Genomic DNA, 20170 nt, shown 5'->3' with positions numbered 1-20170 from the left:
ATTCCAGTTCGAGACGGTTATTTTTGGAATACTCTGAGGAAGTGTATGGGAGGGCTGCCCACATTGCACCAGACTTGGTGCTGCGGAATTGAGTTTTTAGAGTTGTCAGTCCCTCAAGCCTTATGACTAAAAATAAGTATCTACTTATTAAAGCAGATTTATTTTTACTCAGACTTTTTTTTTAATTCTTGCACTATAACTTTTCTCCACATTTGGATTTTCAAAATATTTTGTCAATAATGCTTATGTGTGCAAAACCCATAAGCTATAATCTATATCTAGAGTCCATCAAGAAAAAAAAAAAACTGGCTTTCTCATTTTCATGTGTTTCGGGAATTTGACAGGAAGAGTGTTCTAGAAAAGAAGGGTGAAGGGAGTTTTTAGAAAGATAATATAGAACATATTTAAAAGACAAGCTAAAGAAAAAAAACAAACAAAAAGCTCAGGCTATCTTACAAAGAAGGCTAAGAGGCATCCAGACCCTTCCACTTACTTCCAAGGATTTTCTTCCTGCTTTGAGCCTCATTGGCGGCTATGCTGATGCTACCAGCAGGCCCAAGGGTGTAGGTGTTTCAGAGCATCTGGCAGAGAAACAAACTTGATCATTCAAATCTCAGCACCTCCAAAATCTCTAGCTCAACACCTCTAGTCTCAGCTGGTCTCTGAATTGGGACACAGTGGTCTGCTACTTTTTTTTTTTTTAAGCAAAGTTAAGGCTAATAGCTCTCCTTTTAAATGAGAAACTTTTATTACATTCTATTCTACCTTGAAAGCTCTTATTTTTAATATTTTAACTGACATCAAAAGTAGCAGACTGCCTGCATGAGAGTATTATCAAGAACAGATGCAGTATCAGGGCACCTGGGTGGTTCAGTCAGTCGAGCGTCAGACTCTTGATCTCCGCTCGGGTCATGATCTCACGGTTTGTGAGTTCTCGCCCTGTGTGGAGCTCTGCACTGATAGCGTGGAGCCTGCTTGGGATTCTCTCTCTCTGCCCCTCCCCTGCTCGCCGAACAAACTTAAAAAAAAAAAAAAAAGAAAAGAAAAAACAGATGCAGTATCCACACTCCATAAGAACCGGCGCATAATGTACAGCACTACAGATGTTTGTGATGGCTGTAAACATTTTTCTAGACTGAAATTGAGAATACTCATTACATATGTTTATTATACCTTCAGTTTCCTTTCACTTAATTCTCAGAATGTCCTCCTTTCACTTAATTGTGGGTACCAAGCTCCTGCCCTTAGAATCACCTTTCAGCCAACTGCAAAAATCCCTACCTCTCCCCAGTAAATCCACCTTGCTCCATCCCTCTGTCTGCCCACATCACACAAAGTACTGCTGGGTCATTACAAATATACTAAGTACTTACAATCACATTAAAAAAAATTAGTGCTTTGTTTTTTAGAGCAGATTTGGGTTTATAGAAAAGTTGAGCAGATAGTATGGAGGGTTCCTGAAGTCCCCCTCTCTTCCCCAACTCCCCAGTTTCCTATTTGTAATATCGTGCATTAGTGTGGTACTTATCCTGCCAGTGATAAACCAATATTGAAACATTATTATTAGGAACTGAAGTCTATAGTTTACATTAGGATCCAGTCTGTGTTATACAGTTCTATGGGTTCTGACAAATCCGTAATGCCATGCATCTATCATGGTGGATAGTTTCATACGGAATAGTTTCACCTCCCTGAAAATTCCAAGTTCTCCCTATTCATCTCTTTTTGCCTTTCCCCACCCCAAACTCCCCAAAACTGCCGATTTTTTTTTGCTGTTTCTACAGCTTTGTCTCTTATAGACTATTGTATAGCCGAAATCATAGAGTATGTAGTCTTTTCAGATTGGCTTCTTTCACTTAGCAATATGCATTTTTGGAACTCATTTCTTTTTAATGCTGAATAATATTCCACTGTATGGATGTACCATGGTCTGTTTATCCTTTCACTTACTGAAGGACATCTTCGTTGCTTTTAGATTTTAGTGATTAGGACTAAATCTTCTATAAAAATTTGTGTGTAGGTTTTTTTAAGTTTATTTATTTATGTTGAGAGAGAGAGAGAGAGAGAGAGAGAGAGAGAGCATGTGAGCAGGGGAGGGGTGGGGGAGGAGAGAATCCCAAGCGGAATCAGTACAGAACCCAATGAGGGGCTCAATCTCACAAACCATGGAATCATGACCTGAGACAAAATCAAGAGTCAAACACTTAAAACAACTGAACCACTTATTTGGACGTGAGTTTCAAACTTATTTGAGTAAATACCTAGGAATAGGAATGCTGGATTACATGGGAATTCTGTGTTTCGTTTTAGAGAGTAGGTGCCAGACTCTTCCAAAGCAGCCATACTGTTTTGCGTTCTTGCCAGCGAAGAATGACAGTTCCTGTTGCACCACGTCCTCACCGGTTTGGGGGAATTTCAACCATTCTAATAGGCGTGGGGGGGGTATCGTATGGTTGTAATTTGCAGTTCCCTGATGACATAGGATGTTGAGTATCTTTTCATGTGTTTATTTGCCATCTAGGCCTGCTGATGTGTCTGTTGATATCTTTGTCCTCTTAAAAAGTGGGTTGTTTTCAACAGTTGTTTGTATGTTTTGGACACAAGTCTTTTATAAGATATATGTTTTCCAAATATTTTTTCCCCAGTCTGTGGCTTGTCTTTTCATTTGCTTGATAGTGTCTTTCACAGAAGTTTTTAGTTTTAATGGAGTCCAGCTTATCAAGTTTCTCTTTTATGGATTGTGCCTTTCGTGTCGTATTTAAGAACCCACTGTCAAACACAATGTCATCTATTTTGTCTTACATAATCTTCTAGAAGTTTTATAGTTCTGTGTCTTATGTTTAGATCTATGATCCATTTTGAATTTGTTGCCCTTGTGACATTTTTTCTCTTTTGTCTTCTCCCTCTCTTCCTCCCTTCTCTGATTTTAATCGAGCATTTTATATCATTTGATTTTCTCTCCTTCCTTGGCATATTAAACTTTCTTTAAAATTTTATTCATTTCATTTATCCATAAGTTGGAATCATCCAATACATTGCTGTTATGATTATTTTTTTTTTTTTAATTTTTTTTTTTCAACGTTTATTTATTTTTGGGACAGAGAGAGACAGAGCATGAATGGGGGAGGGGCAGAGAGAGAGGGAGACACAGAATCGGAAACAGGCTCCAGGCTCTGAGCCGTCAGCCCAGAGCCTGACGCGGGGCTCGAACTCACGGACCGCGAGATCGTGACCTGGCTGAAGTCGGACGCTTAACCGACTGCGCCACCCAGGCGCCCCTGCTGTTATGATTATTTTGAAAAGCGCTTGAACAAACTGATTTATTAGATCAACTGAGAATATGAAAAATAGATTTTAATCTTACCTCCATTTGTTCCTTCTTTAATGCTCGTTCTTAATGTAGGTCTGGCTTTCTGACCCTTATCATTTTCTTTTTCTCTGAAGAACTTCTTTTAACATTTCTTTCAAGGCAGGTCTACTGTGACAAATCCCCTCAGTTTTTGCTCATCTGGGAAAGTATTTATTCCTCCTTCACTTTTGAAGGATAGCTTCACTGTGCACAAAATTGTTCATTGTGGGTTTTGTTTTCTTTAAAAAAAGTTTAAATGTTTTTAAATATTTCAGTCCACTCTCTTTTTGCTTAGATGGCTAGTCCAATCTAAAGAAAGTCCAATGTAACTTTTCTCATTGCTCCTCTACAGGTTTTTTTAAATATGTCTTCTTTCAAGATTTTCTCAGTCCTTGATTTTTTTGTAACTAAAATATGATATAGCTAGGTGTAGAATTTTTCATATTCATCCTTAGTGGGTTTTGTGTGTGTGTGTGTGCTTCCTGGATCTGGGGTTTTGGTGTCTGTCATTGATTTTGGAAAATTCTCAGCCATTCTTATTTCAAATATTTCTTCTGCTCCTTTTTATCTTTCTTCAGATCTTCCCATTACATGTATTTTTCACTCTTTGTAATTGTTCCACAGTTTTGGATATTCTGTAGCATCTTTTTTTCATTTCTTTTTCACTTTGTTTTTCAGTTTGGCAAGTTCTACCGACAGCTTCAAGTTCACTGACCCTTTCATTGGGCATATCCGAGCTAAAGATGAGCCTGTCAAAGGCATTCTTCATTTTTCTTATAGTATTTTTGATTTCTGGCATTTCCTGTTGATTCCTTTTTAGAGTTTCCATCTCTCTGCTTATAATACCCATCTATTCTTGCACGTCCTCTTTTTTTCCATTAGAGTTCTCATCACAGTTACATAATTACATAGCTGTATCATGGTTAAATCCCCAGTCTGACAATTCCAAAATGCCTGCCATATCTGAGACTGGTTCTGATGCTTGCTTTATCTCTTCAGTCTGTAGTGGGTTTGCTTGTTTGTTTTTGCCTCTCAGCATGCTTTGCAGTTTTTGCTGAAAGCCAGACATGATGTATCAGGTAATAGGAACTTAGGTGAAAGGTCTTTGGTGTGAGATTTTATATTAAAACAGCTAGCAGTTAGGCTATTCATGCTTCCCTGTAGATGTTAGAGGCTTCAACTTCCTCTAATTGTCCTCTTTCTTTCTCTTTGTCTTTGGATTTCCCTAGAAACTCCTTCAGCAGAGTCTGTGTCTCAGAGTTGTCGGTTATAAATCTACTGTTATTATATTGGAGCCCTATTGATGTGGTGGTCAATGTATTGGTGGGGAAAATGTTCTAGAGTCTTATGATTAAACCTGTTTTTTGTTTTTGATTTTTTGTTTTGTTTTGTTTTGTTAGTGGGTTTGAGTCCCTGTGGCCTTAAGAAGAGTTTCTTAGCCTTTTTGATTTCCCTTCCAGTATGTATGACACATAGCTAGAGGGGATTGGAGCTGTCTAATTGCTTTTCCCACAGGACACATAAACCAGTGGCAAAACAGTTCCCCTTGAGGGCAGGACCTCCACTCTCTGACAGATCTGAAAAAGCTGTTGATTTTCAGTTTGTTCAGCTTCTTTCTTGTTGTGAGGACTAGAGTGATGACTTCCACATCAGAACTGAAGCCATCAATTTGCTTTTTGCCTGTGATGATTCCCATGGGCAAACAATGTCATCAAGAAGGTTGTGGTAGTCTCTTCTTTCCTCAGATCCCTGTGTGAGCAAACCCACAGGGCATGAACCCCAAGAAGACCCTTAAAATTCAGGGTAAAATTCAGCTCACAGAATACACAAAGTGTAACCACTGATAATTGTCTATGTTTCTGTCTCTTTTTTTTAAGTAGGTTTCACTCCCAGCATGGACGTAAATGCAGGGCTCGAACTCGTGACCCTGAGATCAAGACCGTGAGATCAAGAGCTAAGCCAAGATCAAGAGTTGGATGCTTAACTAACTGAGCCACCCAGTTGATTTTCTATGTATCCTTTACCTAGGCTGAAAATGACAAAATATATTTTCACCAAATTTAAAGAGCCTGCTAATGATAGTCTCTAACCTAATGAAGAAATTATGCAGTAAGTATGCAAATCATTGTTGGGGATCACAGGGCACTTCCAAACTCTGAGCAACCACTGTCTGTGGAGCTGCAACTTGGGTTATTGCTGGTCTGGAGGATCATGCCACACAGACTAAGACGGAAGCTTGGACAGACAGAACACTAATTTTGAACATGAGCTTCAAAGAACCAACCTCCCCAACCAAAAATCCAGAGCCTACATATATATCAATTTGCTATCAGGCTCCTTCTCTCACCGATACTCTATGTAGCATGCACCTGTGTAAGTAGAAACAACTTACTCATTCAGTGGTGGTTAAAGATCTGTAGGTACATACAGGAACAACTACTTTTGTGATGTACTGCAAAACCGAGCCCTTCAGACAGACTTGCATTGTAATTCCATGAATTGAAAATTCCTGGGAAACTGACCCACAGAGGCTGTGCAGAGGCTTTTAATGGGTGTATAAAACTAGTGAGTTTTGTTAACTCTGAGTCACCTTCCATAGATAGCTAGGTGAACTAAAAAGATGCCTAAGATCTGAATCTTTTAAACCCATGGGGAAGGTCCACAGGTTGTGGCTTTCTGGTACACTGCTTAAATCTCTGTTTTCATTCCTGGTTCTCTAGTTGTGGTTTTCCTTCTTCCTGTTAGGGTGATGATCTTTGTCTCCTTGCTCTTGTCTTCCTCATTTTCTCCAGACTTTGACTTCTAATGATATTTCAGCACTGGCTTTCTTCCAGTAGGTTCAGATTTCCAACAAGCTGGTATATTACATTAATCCTTACATAAAAATAAATTCCATATAGCATACAGATTTGCATGTTAAAAAAACAAGGCCACAGCTTTTTCTTTTCATACATAGTTGTATGACCTTAATTTGGAATAAGAATGAGATGAAGACTAGAAACCATGATAGAAAAAAATTGATAAATCAGACTGCATGAAAATTCATTTTTAGTTAACGAAAAAGTATACAAGGTGGGAGCACAAGATGGGAGTATATACAAAAATTATTAGTAAGGTCTATAACAGACAATGAATAATTGGTATCCATAATACATTAAGCTAGCTTCAAATCTGCAATAATGGCATAAGCAAGAATAAAATGCACAAAGGACAGGAACAAGCAACAGTCATTACTTGCAAGGGCAGAATGAAGTAATTACTCTTATATGTTATTAGGAGAGTATATGGCTACAGACAATTTAAAGGTAGGCTGACAGGAACACTTATAATTTATAATTGCACACTTTTGATCAAACAATTTCACTTTCAGATATTAATCCTATAAAAACATTCCTGAAAATGCCCACATATAACTGTATGAGTATTTATCGTGTCTTTATTTTAAACGTAAAAGCTGAAAAGAATAAAAATGTGCATGAATGAGAATTTAATTAAATAAATGATGGTAGAATCACCCAGTGAGATTTTGTGGCTATTAAGTAAGAATATGGCAGGAATCCCACTCCCAGTTATGATGGAGTAGCTATAGTAGACCAACTCTCCGAGGAAGGACAATAAGAAAAGCAGGCCCACAGATGATTCAGATTGGTATGAGAAGGTACAGAATTAATAATTGTGACTAAGGTGTTTAAGAAATTAGATGGCAAAACAGAATTTTATTCAAGAATTATAATCCATGTAAAAATTATAATGTAAAAATTCCAGAACTGAAAAATGCAAAGAATTAACTAAAAATTCATTGGATGGAGAGCTGTTTGGAGACTACTGAAGAAAGAGAGAATTAGTGATCTTGAAGAAAGGCTAGTAGAAAAAGTTCAAACTGAAGTATATAGTTCAAAAAGGAAGGAAGATATAGAAAACAGATTATAAGACATATAGACAAGTAATGGTATAATATATTTGTAGATGGAGTCTCAGAAGAAGAGAAAGGAGAGAATGGAGCATAAGCAATATTTGAAGAGATAATGCTCAAGAAAAAACTCAAAGTAATGAAAGCCATATACTCACAGACTAAAGAAGCACTATGAATCCCCCAAAGACAGAGTGAATTACATCTGGGCATCATAATAAAACTTCTGAAAGTCAAAGACAACAACAACAAAAAACCCTACAAGCAGTCAAAGATAAGATACACTCCAAACATATACTCTCTTGAAAGGAGACACAATAAAACCTCAAATGACTTCTTGAGGAAAACCATGGAGGTCAGAAGACAATAGGTCACCATCTTTAAAACCTGAAAAAAAAATTAACTGCCAATCCAGAATTCTATAACCAGTAAAACTATTCTTCAAAAATTAAGGCAAAAAAAAGGCATTTATGGACAAAGAAAACACATAGCTAGGAGACTCTAAAAGAAATAGAATAAGGAGTCTTTCAGATAGAGGGGAAATGATCCTGTAAAAAGACTGATATTATACTTGCTATGATATCTACTAAAAGAACATTAAAAATGCACAACCAAAAAGCCAATATAGAGAAAATGGTATAATAAATTCTTGGTTAATAAAAAATATAGCAAGAAATAAAAAAATAAAAAACTATTAAGAAAAATAGAAAATAATTATTGAAATGATAGCTATGGTAATAACATTACATACAAATATACCAAATATTTCAATTAAAAGACTATTACAATCATGTAGATATCAAAGTAAATATCACATGCCACTTACCAGAGACATACTGATATATAAACACTGAGATGAAGATATAAAAGGATGGAAAGACTAACACTAACTATCCAAACACTAACCAGAAAAAACTGATGTGCTAACATTAATACCAGACAGAGTAGACTTTAGGGAATGAAGTACTAGGAGAAATACAGATATATTTCAAATGATGAAAGGGGAAATTTATTAAGAATATATAATAATTCTAAGTTTACATGAACCTAATAGTATACTCTACATATATATATATATATATATATATATATATATATTAAAAGGAGAAACCATTAATTCAATAATCATAGGAGAGGGATTTAACATTTCTCTCAGGAACCAACAGAACAAGCAGTAAACTCTTGTTAACAAGCAGTTAACTCTTCAGTAAAAATAAAGATTTAATAACATGATTAACAAACTCATTTTTCAGAATATGTTCTCTGACCACGGTAGAAAAAAAGCTAGAAATAAATCAATAAAAGATAAAATCTCCATCTATCTGAAAATGAAGCATTATACATCAACTCATAGGCAAAATAATCCAAAGTATAAATAAGAAAATAGTTTGAATTAAATGACTATGAAATTTAACAAATCAAAAATTGTTTAATGCGGGAAAGTGATACTTAGATTAATACTAACAGCTCTAAGCACATACATTAATAATAAATGATCTAGGCAATCATCTAAGGAAGTCAGAGAAACAATAATAATAAACCACAAGAAACGTGGAAGCAGGAAGGCTAAAGTATAATAGCAGACATTAATAAAAGAGAAAACAAAGCACGGTAGAAAAAAAAAAACTGACATAGTCCCAAGTAAGAAATTTATAAAATCTAAAGTACTCAATCTACTAAGGAAATTGAATCTATAATTAAAATTATTGCCATTAAAAAAGTCCAGGCTCAGACAGCTTTTCTGGTGAAGTTATCTAACCAGTTAAGAAAGAAATGTCATGGGGGGCCTGGATGGCTCAGTCCGTTAAGAAAGAAATGTCACTACTTTTATATAAAGTCTTTGTGGGGATGGAAGAAGAGAACATACTTGCCAATTCATTTTATGAGGTCATCATACTCTTAATACCAAACATAATGAGGTCATTACAACTTCTTTTATGAACATATTTGAAAAAGTCCGTTATAAAATATAAGAAATTCTCACTTGGCATGGTAGTTGAGCTATAAAAATGACTGTGTAAGCTGAAAGTGAGCTAAATATAAGGCAAGCGTAATAATCAATGGAAGACTGATTTCTCCGTGACCTTTACAAGTTTTGATCAAAGTATTAAAAATCTTTTATTGTCAATTATAATTGTATAGGGAAATTTAAAAAATAGTACTGGTAATATTTTTTAGTACATTGTGATTTAAAACATTAAAAACATTGAGCTCAAATGTTTTATTTCTTTGTAAAAATTTATCAAGAGTTGAACAATGTTGGCTTTCCTCTTGTCTTATATCTATGATACAGAGCAAGCATCTTTTCTCTGCTTTGGTAAACTGTCATACTATTTCCAAGTTTGAATCAGCTTCCAACGTTTTGTCTTTCACATCTGCAAGGGATTTTTTGTGTGTGTGTGCCAGTGTCACTTCCTGTGGGACATATTCACCTAGTTTGTCCCTGCCATCTTCTCATTTATGTCAGAGAGTTTGTTTTCATTGACTTCCTCTGGCAGTGCAGCTAGAGTCTCTCAAAATGGGAGCAGTGCCAGCATCTCCATGGTTGGCTATTTTTTCTATAAATCTGTTTACATTCGATTAGAATTTCACTTCCAACGTTATCACTTTGTTTTTTTACTGTACTTTCTTATGTGTTGGCCAGTACTCTTTGGAGTATCTACTTTTATAACATATCACGTGTGTTTATCACTGGGAGCAAGGAAGCAACACAACTAACTACATGCTTTGCTCTCAGTGTGTGAACTAACAGATGTGCTCAGAATAAACATCGAAAGCCTTTGAAAGAAGAGACATTATCAGTCACTGATCATTATGCAGATCTGTTAGTTAGGTAGTGATCTGTGGACTACAGGGCTAGCACCATGTGCAATGACCCACAGTTAACGCACTGTGGTAACTGAAATCTGAATTGTGTTTTTAGGGGATTGGAGTTATTCACTTAAACCATGATAACTGAAATTCATTGCTTATTCTGCAAAATGAGGTCTACCTGTATTGGCAAAGAAATATTGGTTCTATGTTTTGATCTGAGTGCTGGTACATAAATATTCATTGATTGAAATTCACTGAGTAATACTTATGTAGTTTAATACTTTTCCAAGTATATGATTAACTTCAATAAGAAATTTCCTGAGGAATCATTATAACGCACCATATTAAGAAGAATAAAGAGAAAAATCATGTGATCATCCAAATAGATGCAGAAAAAGCATTTGATAAAATTCAATACCTATTCATAAAAATAAAAACACAAACTAAAAAAAGGAGGCAATTTTCTCAACTTATTAAAGGGCACAAAACTACAGCAAACATTGTACTTTACAGTATACTTCTGAATGCTTTCCTCTTGAGGCTGGGAATGAAACAAAGATGCCTTGCTATCATGTATCTACTCCACATTATACTGGAGGTGCTGGCTCTGAGAAACTGTCTAACACTATTGAAAACTATCAAAAAATGCCTAATTAAACGGAAGGATATACCATACTCATGAATTATACAATGCCAATTCACTGGAAATTGATCTATAGATTCACTGCAACTCCAGTCAAAATCAGAATATGTTGTTTGGCTTGTGTGTGTGTGTGTGTGTGTGTGTGTGTGTGTGTACAAAGACAAGCTCTTCAGATATGTGGAAGAACAAGAATAGCCAGGCAATCTCAAAGAAAAAGAATAAAATTGTAGAAGTGGCATTTTTAGCTATCAAGATCTATTACATAGATTTAAAAAGTTATAATAATTAAACTAGTATGGTATTGGCATGAGAATAGACAAGCCAATGGAACAGAACACAGTTCAGAAACAGACCCAAACATACATGGTCACCTGATTTATGAAGGGCAATACGGGAAAGGAAGGTCTTTTTACTAAATGGTGCTGGGTCAACCGAATATTCATATAGAAAGTGAATACTGGCTCCCATGTGATGCCATGTATTAAAAAAATCAGCTCCAGGTACATTTTTAGATATAAACACAGATTTGTAATCTGAAAGGTAAAACAATAAAGAATCTAGAATTAAAAAAAACAGCAGAATATTGTTATGAATACGTAATAGGCAAAATTCTTTGAACAGGACACTAGAAGTGCTAACCAAAATGGAAAGGATTAATGGACTCTATTACATTTCGGAACTTCTATTTATCACAAGGTGCCATTAGGAGAACAAAATGGCAAATCACAGACTGGAGAAGACATTTGCAATATATCTATCCAAGGATGGACTTATTTGCAGACCTAAAGAATTCCTATATATTAATAAGAAAAAGGCAATCTAAAAGACAAATGGGAAAGGTATTTCAAAAAGAGGATATTCAAATAGCCAATAAACATGAGAAAGTGTTCAAGTTCATCAGGCCTCAGGGAAATGAAAAGTTAAAAGCATAATTAAACACTACTGCACACCCAAATAAATGGCTAAAATTAGAGACAGAGAAGTACTAACTGCTGGCAAGGACGTGGAGAACCTGCAATTTCTAAACTGTGCTGGGAGAATGCGCTGGTACAACCCTTTGCAAAACTATTCGACACTGGCTCCTAAACGCAAACCCATTCAATTACCCGAAACTTCACTCTTTTTTATGTACGCTACAGAAACACATGCACATATCCACCAGATCACATACGAGAATGTTCCGAGAAGCACCACTGCTGAGAGGGCAAAACTGAAAGCAACCAACATGAACATGGACAGATGAATTGTGGCATCTTCATAAAACTGAATAATATCCAGTATGGAGAAGAAGCAAACAGGCAAACATGATTTGAATGGATCTCACAAACAGAATGTTAGCAAAAAGAGCCAGACAGACAAAAAAGAATGCATACTGTGTGATTTCAACTATACAGTGATCAAAACAGGGCCAAAGCAGGAACAGTGACACAAATCAGAAGAGTGAGTCAGGACCCTGGCAGGAGGTGGTAACTGGACATCAAGAGGTGGGCTTCCATTCAGATTCTATTTCTTGACCCAAATGGTGATTGAATGAGTGTAATTTCTTGTACTTGTCTAAAATTATTACTTAAAAAATAAACAAAAAGAAGAACTTAGCAGGTGTACGTGCACTGATTTAGAAAGGTAGCCATGATATGTTAGCAACTGGGGGGGGGGGTGGAAAGTCAGTCATTGTTCACCAAAGATGATTCTGTATTGGTAACAGTGAGAAGGTGAATTATTATATCCAAAATAAGTATGTGAGGGATTTATTAACGATTAGCTTTCTTCATGCCTATCTCTTGTATTTTTTGCTTTATGAAATTTTTGGATTTTTTTAAAGTAAGCATTACTTACACATTTGAGACCAAAAATAGTAAATAGTTAAAATAAAACCTTTATAGCTGAACATTCCACAACAACAAAGATGTCCCCTGGAGTAGTGCAGCGTGGTGGCCCTGACAATGACATGCGTCTATGGTACCCAGTAGCTGAGTTTCAACAGCTCTGGTTCTGGGGCTCTCTCAACTGGCACAAGGTCAGATCACTTAGGTGAGCAGGTCCTTTATACTTAACGGAAATGTGCTTTGAGTAGCTTCACTCAATTTGTGTTCAAAGGAGCCCATTTTGTGCGGTTCTCTGTGGAACATTCACTAGCAAAGGTAAAAACCTAACAGACATGGAGGCCCAACTCAATTCCAGAGAAGGGGTGTGGTGCAGCAGATACGGCAACGGTATTTTCATGCATTATTTTACTTAACAAAAGGCAGAAAAGAGAACTACCATTTGACACGTCTTAGGTGTAACACCCAATAAGCTTACCTGTACACCTGTAGAGTAGTAAGACAAACTCTAACTTCTGTCAATTTTACTATCAGACATGCTTTTAGATCATCATGTTTTCCTCACCAAATTTATATAGCTAATTAAAATGTTCTATCATCCAATTTTACTTTTACACATTATCATGGTAAAGGAAAGAATGTTGTATCTCTAAGCAGTATCCTCGAAAATTATGGTGAGATTTTTTTTATTTTATCTGCCAAGAATATCTATTGTGAATAAAATGATTTAGAAAACAAAGATGTTTCCAAGTAAAAATTAAAAACCTGCCCAAGATATGAAAAACACAAGTTGGATGTACACATGTACACACAATCTTTAAATATCAAAAGTATACTATTTCCCCTCATAGGAGAAATGGAGAACAAATTTTAACTCACTTCCCTTAAAAAAAAAATACTCCTGATGAATTAAGGGGTTTATTCAGATCTATACTCAGAACAACAACAAAATAACCCAAAAGAACTTGGAATTTATGCTGAGACTTACAGGCTGAAGAAAATTAAAAGGAAAATATTAAATGATCATTTAATGTCACGGTCACACCCTGAACTCTCCCTTTCCTCCCTCCAATGACTTTCATTCAGAGCAACTTCCTCCTTTTTCTTTATAAAGTAACGTTCCTTTCCTTTTTTTCTCCAGATTTGCTTGTGGTTTTGCCACAGATCGCTTGTCCCTAATTGCAATTCTTTGCTTTTCCCAAATAAACTCATTTTGCTGGTAAAATAACTGGCTGTTTTATTTTTAAGGTTGACTAAACCTTTTAAAAGTGATGCAGAAAAGAATAAGTACATACTGAACAAGTTAGAAGAGATTTCATCCTTCACATTATGCAAATGCATTTTGCTAGTGATATTTTCTATTTTTATAAGGATGATCCTCATTACTACTTTTACTATGTGAATTACAAAATTGCCTGTGTATCTGTTTTAACAGGAACATATACATAATTACTCTGTGGAGATATTTTCAAAAGTGTCAAAATATGAATTAAAACACTGACACTTTTTTAGAGCTCTTTATACGGTTCCAAAACACATGTTGTTTACAGAATGGAGGCATGGTAAAGTGGATTAGAACATTTGTATGGAGCAGTTTCTAAATGCTCAGACCTGATTATATTACACAGAAATTCTCTGGTTGGGGAGAAATGTGTGGATGCACAAAGAAACCAAAGTAACTCAACTGCCCTCATTTTCTGAGGAAAAGATTCTTCCTCCCTCTTCGGCTGAGATGAAATCAAGAGTCATTATTCCAACCACAGCTGAGTGTGGTCCCTGCCTGAAGTGAATAGGTTAGCTTTGCTCACAGATGTCATAACTCTTTTGTTCAATGGCTGCCAAGTACAGCTTTTTTTTTTTCTCTTAAGAAAAGTCTAATGGGTAACTGTAGTGGAGATGAGCACAGTGCTACCAAATTGTGCTAATCTGTTCCACTTTGGGCCAAGTCAGCAGAAAACTCACTAATTTTCTTTTCCTCTGGAAGAGGAACAGATTTCCTACGGTGTTCTGGGAGATACAAACATACAGAAGAACTACTATGGCTGAAGACATAAGAACGCTGATTACAAATTACCAATGTTTTCATCTGATGAGATAAAAACTATTGCACTAAATTAACATAACTAAGGGGAAACTCATTCCTTAGCTTACTACAATAGAACCTCAAAATTATAGGTGAAACTCTGTCTAGAGCAAACCTTAATCAGAAAGAAAGAGAATTAAATGAAGACAGGCAGTTCTTTTTCCTACACTCTAATAATCCTTCAGCTTTTAATGGTTAAACTTTTCCCCCAATAACCTTCTTGCCTGTCTTAAATAGGAGGTACATTTCCCAGTCCCCCAACATATACAAATGCCATGAGATACTCCTGATTTCCCTCCCCCATGCCCTCTTGCAGGTGGCGAGTGACTCCACCACAGAGACCTTTACTTTGATAGGTTCTGATTTGTCCCATCAGGAGTGAGGACCACAGAAATCACAGTCTAGCCTTTTCACTTTAAAAATGAGGGAATCAAGGTCAGGCTGTAGAAGCAGTGGAACCTACTTGTCCGAAGGGTTGGGACTAGAACACAAATCTTCCTCCCCTCTTCAAGTTCGTTCCACTGTTCTCTACTGGAGTGATAAAACCAACCCAGCAAACAAATAAGACATATTTCACACAAAAAAGCATAGTCTGTGTTTTTGCTAGTATTTTCGTTTTTACCTCTGAAGAGATTATCCAAGTCAATATCTTCTTTTCCTTTGATTTTCAAACACTTTGCCTGCTGTACAAGTCTGGGCAGAGAACAGAAATAAAATCTAGATTCATTATCCTGTGAGGTAGGAATAAATCATGACAGCAGCACAAATTTAAATAGAAACCACCGAGTAAACAATAGTGAATTAGCAGGTATCTTGCTGCACACAACCTTGTTAGAATTCTTCTTCCATATAAGATTTTAAAAATATACTTTCCGTCGGAAACCAACTTTGAAGCCTGTGACTTGAAAGCTCTCCCCTCTGCAACCCCCATTCATTCTGTTACAGTAAAAAGTTTCCAAAACTCTCTGGAGAATAATCTCTTCAGACTGTGAGGAGGAGCTAGCAGGGATGGTAGGGGACGGTGTGCTAATAGGTGGGTAAATAATAATTGCTACTTATGATTTTAGCTCTTATTTTGATCAGAAGATTATAGACATTGTACTAAAACAACTGTATAAAGTAATTTACGCAGTTGAATGTCAGTGAATTAATTAACTTTTAAAATGCTCTGGTATGCAGTAAGGACTAATTTTGTAACTTTTCCATCATACAACTTTATTAAAACTTGAAGCTCATGGCTTATAATGAACATGGAAGTTTCTAAAATGAAACTTTTTCCAGCATTGCTAATTACCTAGTAAATTACTTTTAAGTAGAGAGACCCTGAGATAGTTGATTAATTTATCTGCATATATTTATGATTTTAATGAAAATTATAATAGCTTGCTTTGCAAATGTATTTTCCTATTACCTGTACAGCAGCTCTCTCATTTTATCCTCACTGATAAGCTCCTGAGTATTTCTTCAATTTCTGTTTTACGTGAGGACACCAATTCAGTTCCCAAAACCTTACACAGAAACCTAAGCAACTTCTACATAACTCTAGGTAATTTTAGCCACATATCACTTAGATTATCCTTTTTACCACTGAGACCTTTTTTAAATCAAAAAATCAAGAAACTGAGAAAGAATTTCTTTTGAAATCCCATCTTTGGACCTTAAAAGGAGGTCTGGTGCCCTCAGTGTAGAAAATCTGGGTCCAGGCTCGAGGTTTGTGAGCCAGAGCTCATTTTCAAATCTACCGGTCTCAGCTTCCCAAAGTGCAAAATGGAGACTGGGCTTGCCTTAAGGTGTTGGTTCTGAGCATTGAGTGAAACGATATATTACAAAATAGTCTACAAATTTTTAGGCAGCACAGACACGCATAAAAATGTGAGGAATATTTTCATTAATTCAATATGCTTAATTTTCATTACATTCTGGATATATACAGATCATCAGGATTTATTTAGATCCTTGTAAGAAAGAATATTAACAATAGAAAGAGGGCTTAAATTGAAGCAGCGAGCATCTGGTGGAGAAAGCTGGTCAATGTGGAATGCCAGGGGCACAACATGTGCACTAAATAGCATGGTGCAGTCATTTTGCAAAGAGTAAGATGGAAAAAAAGAATAATTTTAGCTCTGTTTATATATTTTGGCAAATATTTGTTTGGGTATATTCCCCCAAACTTGACAAATTTGATGAAACTGAGCTGATTTTCAAGCCATCTTAAAGCATCCCTCTACAATAGATACTGATGAAGATCTTGATTCTAACTTAAAAATTTTGAAAAACAGAAGCTGGTATGCCTTATATAATTTTGATGGGGATTTTAAAAAGCAATTTAAAAATAAATCAAATAAATTTACTGAGTAGTTTAAAAAAAATTCCAGGCACTGCCATTTACCACCAATATATTTCAGTACAGTCTCGCTTTCAAAATTATTACATCACTGGGGAGATAACACCAAGCGAAACCCTGTAATCGGTTCAGGCTCAGTAACATTTCCTGAGGGAGATAGATGCCTTCTAAGGACTCCTCCACTCTTCACTTTGTTCACCCTCACGTCATTCGTGCAAACTCTGTAAGGTGGGGATAGGACTCCTGGTATAAATAAAGGGTCCAAGGCTCAGAGATCTTAAGCTACTTGCCCATCTTGGGCACACAGTGAGTCAATGGTGAAGCCAGAACACAAACTCAAGTCTGTAGACTCCATATCCAGGTTGGATTTGTACTCTGTACATCACTGTCCAATGTTTGCTGAGCATTTACAGAAGGCATCAAGGAGATGTCACAGACAAAGCAGAAGAAAGGGAGTGTTAATCATGCTCCTGGCAGCTGGAGGGAGAGATGGCCTGGCACTAGGCTAGTGGGGAGTTCTGCGGAGAATGCAGCTGGGTCGGGTCCTGACAGAAGGGAGATGTGCATGACCAACAGCCTTGTAAAATTCTAGAAAAATAGGGTGGGAGAAAAGCAGAAACTGCCGTAGACCGAGCATAAGCAAAATGGGAGGGAGGGTGTTTGCAGGACATGAAGAAACTAATCAACCTATTTGGCTAAAGCACCTGCCCTGTGCAAGGAGCACAAAGAACTAAAAGAACAAGCTAAAGCCAAGTTGTGGAGAGCCCTGCACACTGTTCTCAAGTGTCTGGACTTCACCTTGACGGCAGAGGGAAAAGCAATTGAAGGGCTGAATCTTAAAAGAATGTACTGCATACAGACAGTAGAAACGTTTGCAGATGATTAGGCCAGTAATATGCCAAAGAATAATTGTTTGTATTTTAGCTGAAAAGTAGCACGACTAAAATCCCCAGGTATTACTATTTCACCGATAATTCTGCTTGAAGCCTAGCCTATACCTTTTATACAGCCTTCATAGTTCCAGGTGCTCCAAGCAATCTTCAAAATCTTTTGTTAGTGATATTGCTGTTGGAGCAGTAAATGCCAGGCTACCTGTCTGTCCGTGTATCCCTATGCACTCTACAGAGGAGGGCACATGACTACGAGGATTCCTGTTTCTGTTGGTGAGACCTGCCCCTGTTATTTGAAAGGCTCTGCTACCCACTGGTTTTCCATTTGCCTTGTCCTTAGGATTCTGCTACGTCCACTTGGAAAAAGGGACCGCATACTCTCTGACCCTCTTTCTATGCTTCGGCTACATTTAATAAGGCAAGTTAGTGGCTACTGTTTCTGGGTTCAGTAAATGCTAGGCCCTGAACTAGATGCCTAACATGAAGGTAGGTAATATTAATCACATGTGTTGAAAAACACAGAGAGGCTTAGTAGTTGGCCCAAAGTCACACAGTAAACAGAAGAGCCAAAGTGGAAAAATCAGAATTTGGATTTAAGTCAGGTTAGTCGTCTAAATGTAGTTAGATGCCTTCCAGAACAGGAGTTGCAAAAGACAGTCCAGGAGTCAAATCCTGCCCATTGTTTCTGTGAATGAAATTTTAGTAGAATACAGCCCTGCTCATTTGCTACTTACTGTCCACTGCTGCTTTCACACAACAGTGGTCAAGCTGAGAAACTGTAGAAGAGATCTTAAGGTTCCCAGAGCTTAACATATTTACTACTTGGCCCTTTAGAGAAAAAGTTTGCTGACTCCTGTTCTAGCAGTAAAGGAAAAGGCTCCTAAAGCCAAAAATATACATATAACATGTGATGGATTTACATTACTACTTTTCTCAAAATGGCCTTAATAACTGCAGTAGTTACAACTTAGAGTAGGGCTTGAAAGGCAAATATTGAGCTCTGACTGCTTTTTATTTCTTAGACAAATTGCCCAAGTCCAACAAATATTTCTTTGAGCTTTTCCTAAATGCAGGTGTTGCATTCATCCGAAATGGGGTCTGCCACCAAGAGACTCATAATCTACCGGAGGATACAGATGTGAGCAGTGCCAATTTCCACACAAAGCAGACTGAGGAAAGGGCTACACGAAGAGAGGAAGAAATTGCTTTCGGATCACAAAGTGGGAGGGGATTTCCTGCTTAAAATGTCAGTGAGATCAGAAAAAGCTTTCAGGAGATGAGTTTGCAGAGGGCTCAAACCAAGTTTTACTAAGGGAAGCGTCGAGAGAGACACCGCAAAGACATTGGCATGTGGAAAGCAGGCCGGGGAAGAAATCATAGTGGCTGTGGTGTGTGATGAGGTGAGATGTGCAGGCTGGGGACACATTGTGAGGACTGCAAAGGCTTTCTACATACGTATTCTTATGTTTATGTGTGTGTACACATGTATGTATATGTTTGTATGTGTGAATTTAGTTATACTAAAGCAAAATAAATCAAGGACTCTGTAAGACTCTATAACCTAAGAAAGGATCCATACTGTATGTTTAGTTTATAAGTAAAATGCAATTCAATTTTTAAAAGTACTGCATTATAAAGCATCAATAAATGATCTACATATGAAAATGTTTACTGCAGCACTATTTACAGAGGGAAAATACTGGAAACAACCTGAATACCTGTCAATAGGCGAATGAGCTACGGTACGTCCACACTATGGAATACGATCATTATTAAAAACAATGCACTGAATCCACTTAATATGGCAAATTTTCCATGGCACATTGTTAAGTAAATAAAGCATGTTTTAAGCTAGTATCTTTTATCGTCAAACTTTCTCTGAGCCAACAAACAATGGTTTTACGTGGCAGTGCATAAAGGATAGGGCAAATTTGTTTTCCTTCGTAGGCAGACTTAGTTGCTTAAGTCTTTACAACTTTTCTGTATAAAAATAAAAGTCTAAGACAAGGTTATTTTTCTTCTGGCCATAAATGCTGACTTATTTACAGGTGCCTTATTCAGACCACCATTATACACTTGGGATAAAAATACATTGTGTATTTTATAAAAGCTAAAGCTTTATTTATTTATTATATTTAATGTCAGAGTCCTTTAAAACTTCCCTTATGTGTTCATGTCAAGAATGCAGTCATGTTTCCCCAACATGATTATACCCTAATCTACCCAGAGTGATACAAGCCAACCTCAAAAGAAACATTAACACAAAATTACTGTACTGTTTTTTAAAAGAGTGAAGATCTTTTATTCGTATCTG

General features: G+C 36.6%; 1 protein-coding gene across 2 annotated transcripts in view; it reads right to left on the bottom strand.

Annotated features, from left to right (window-relative positions):
- Positions 1 to 20170, bottom strand: part of L3MBTL4 (L3MBTL histone methyl-lysine binding protein 4) — a 450084-nt gene that overhangs the window by 90789 nt on the left and 339125 nt on the right. For both annotated transcript variants that reach the window (XM_043558331.1, XM_043558332.1), the window contains one exon: positions 15245 to 15315. In XM_043558331.1, the coding sequence (XP_043414266.1) occupies positions 15245 to 15315 (71 nt within the window). The remainder of the gene's footprint in view (positions 1 to 15244; positions 15316 to 20170) is intronic.

The sequence above is a fragment of the Prionailurus bengalensis genome, chromosome D3, assembly GCF_016509475.1.
Source record: "Prionailurus bengalensis isolate Pbe53 chromosome D3, Fcat_Pben_1.1_paternal_pri, whole genome shotgun sequence".
In the NCBI taxonomy this organism is placed as follows: Eukaryota; Metazoa; Chordata; class Mammalia; order Carnivora; family Felidae; genus Prionailurus; species Prionailurus bengalensis.
The sequence above is the reverse complement of the archived record's forward strand: the minus strand, read 5'-3'. Positions and strand labels throughout refer to the sequence as shown.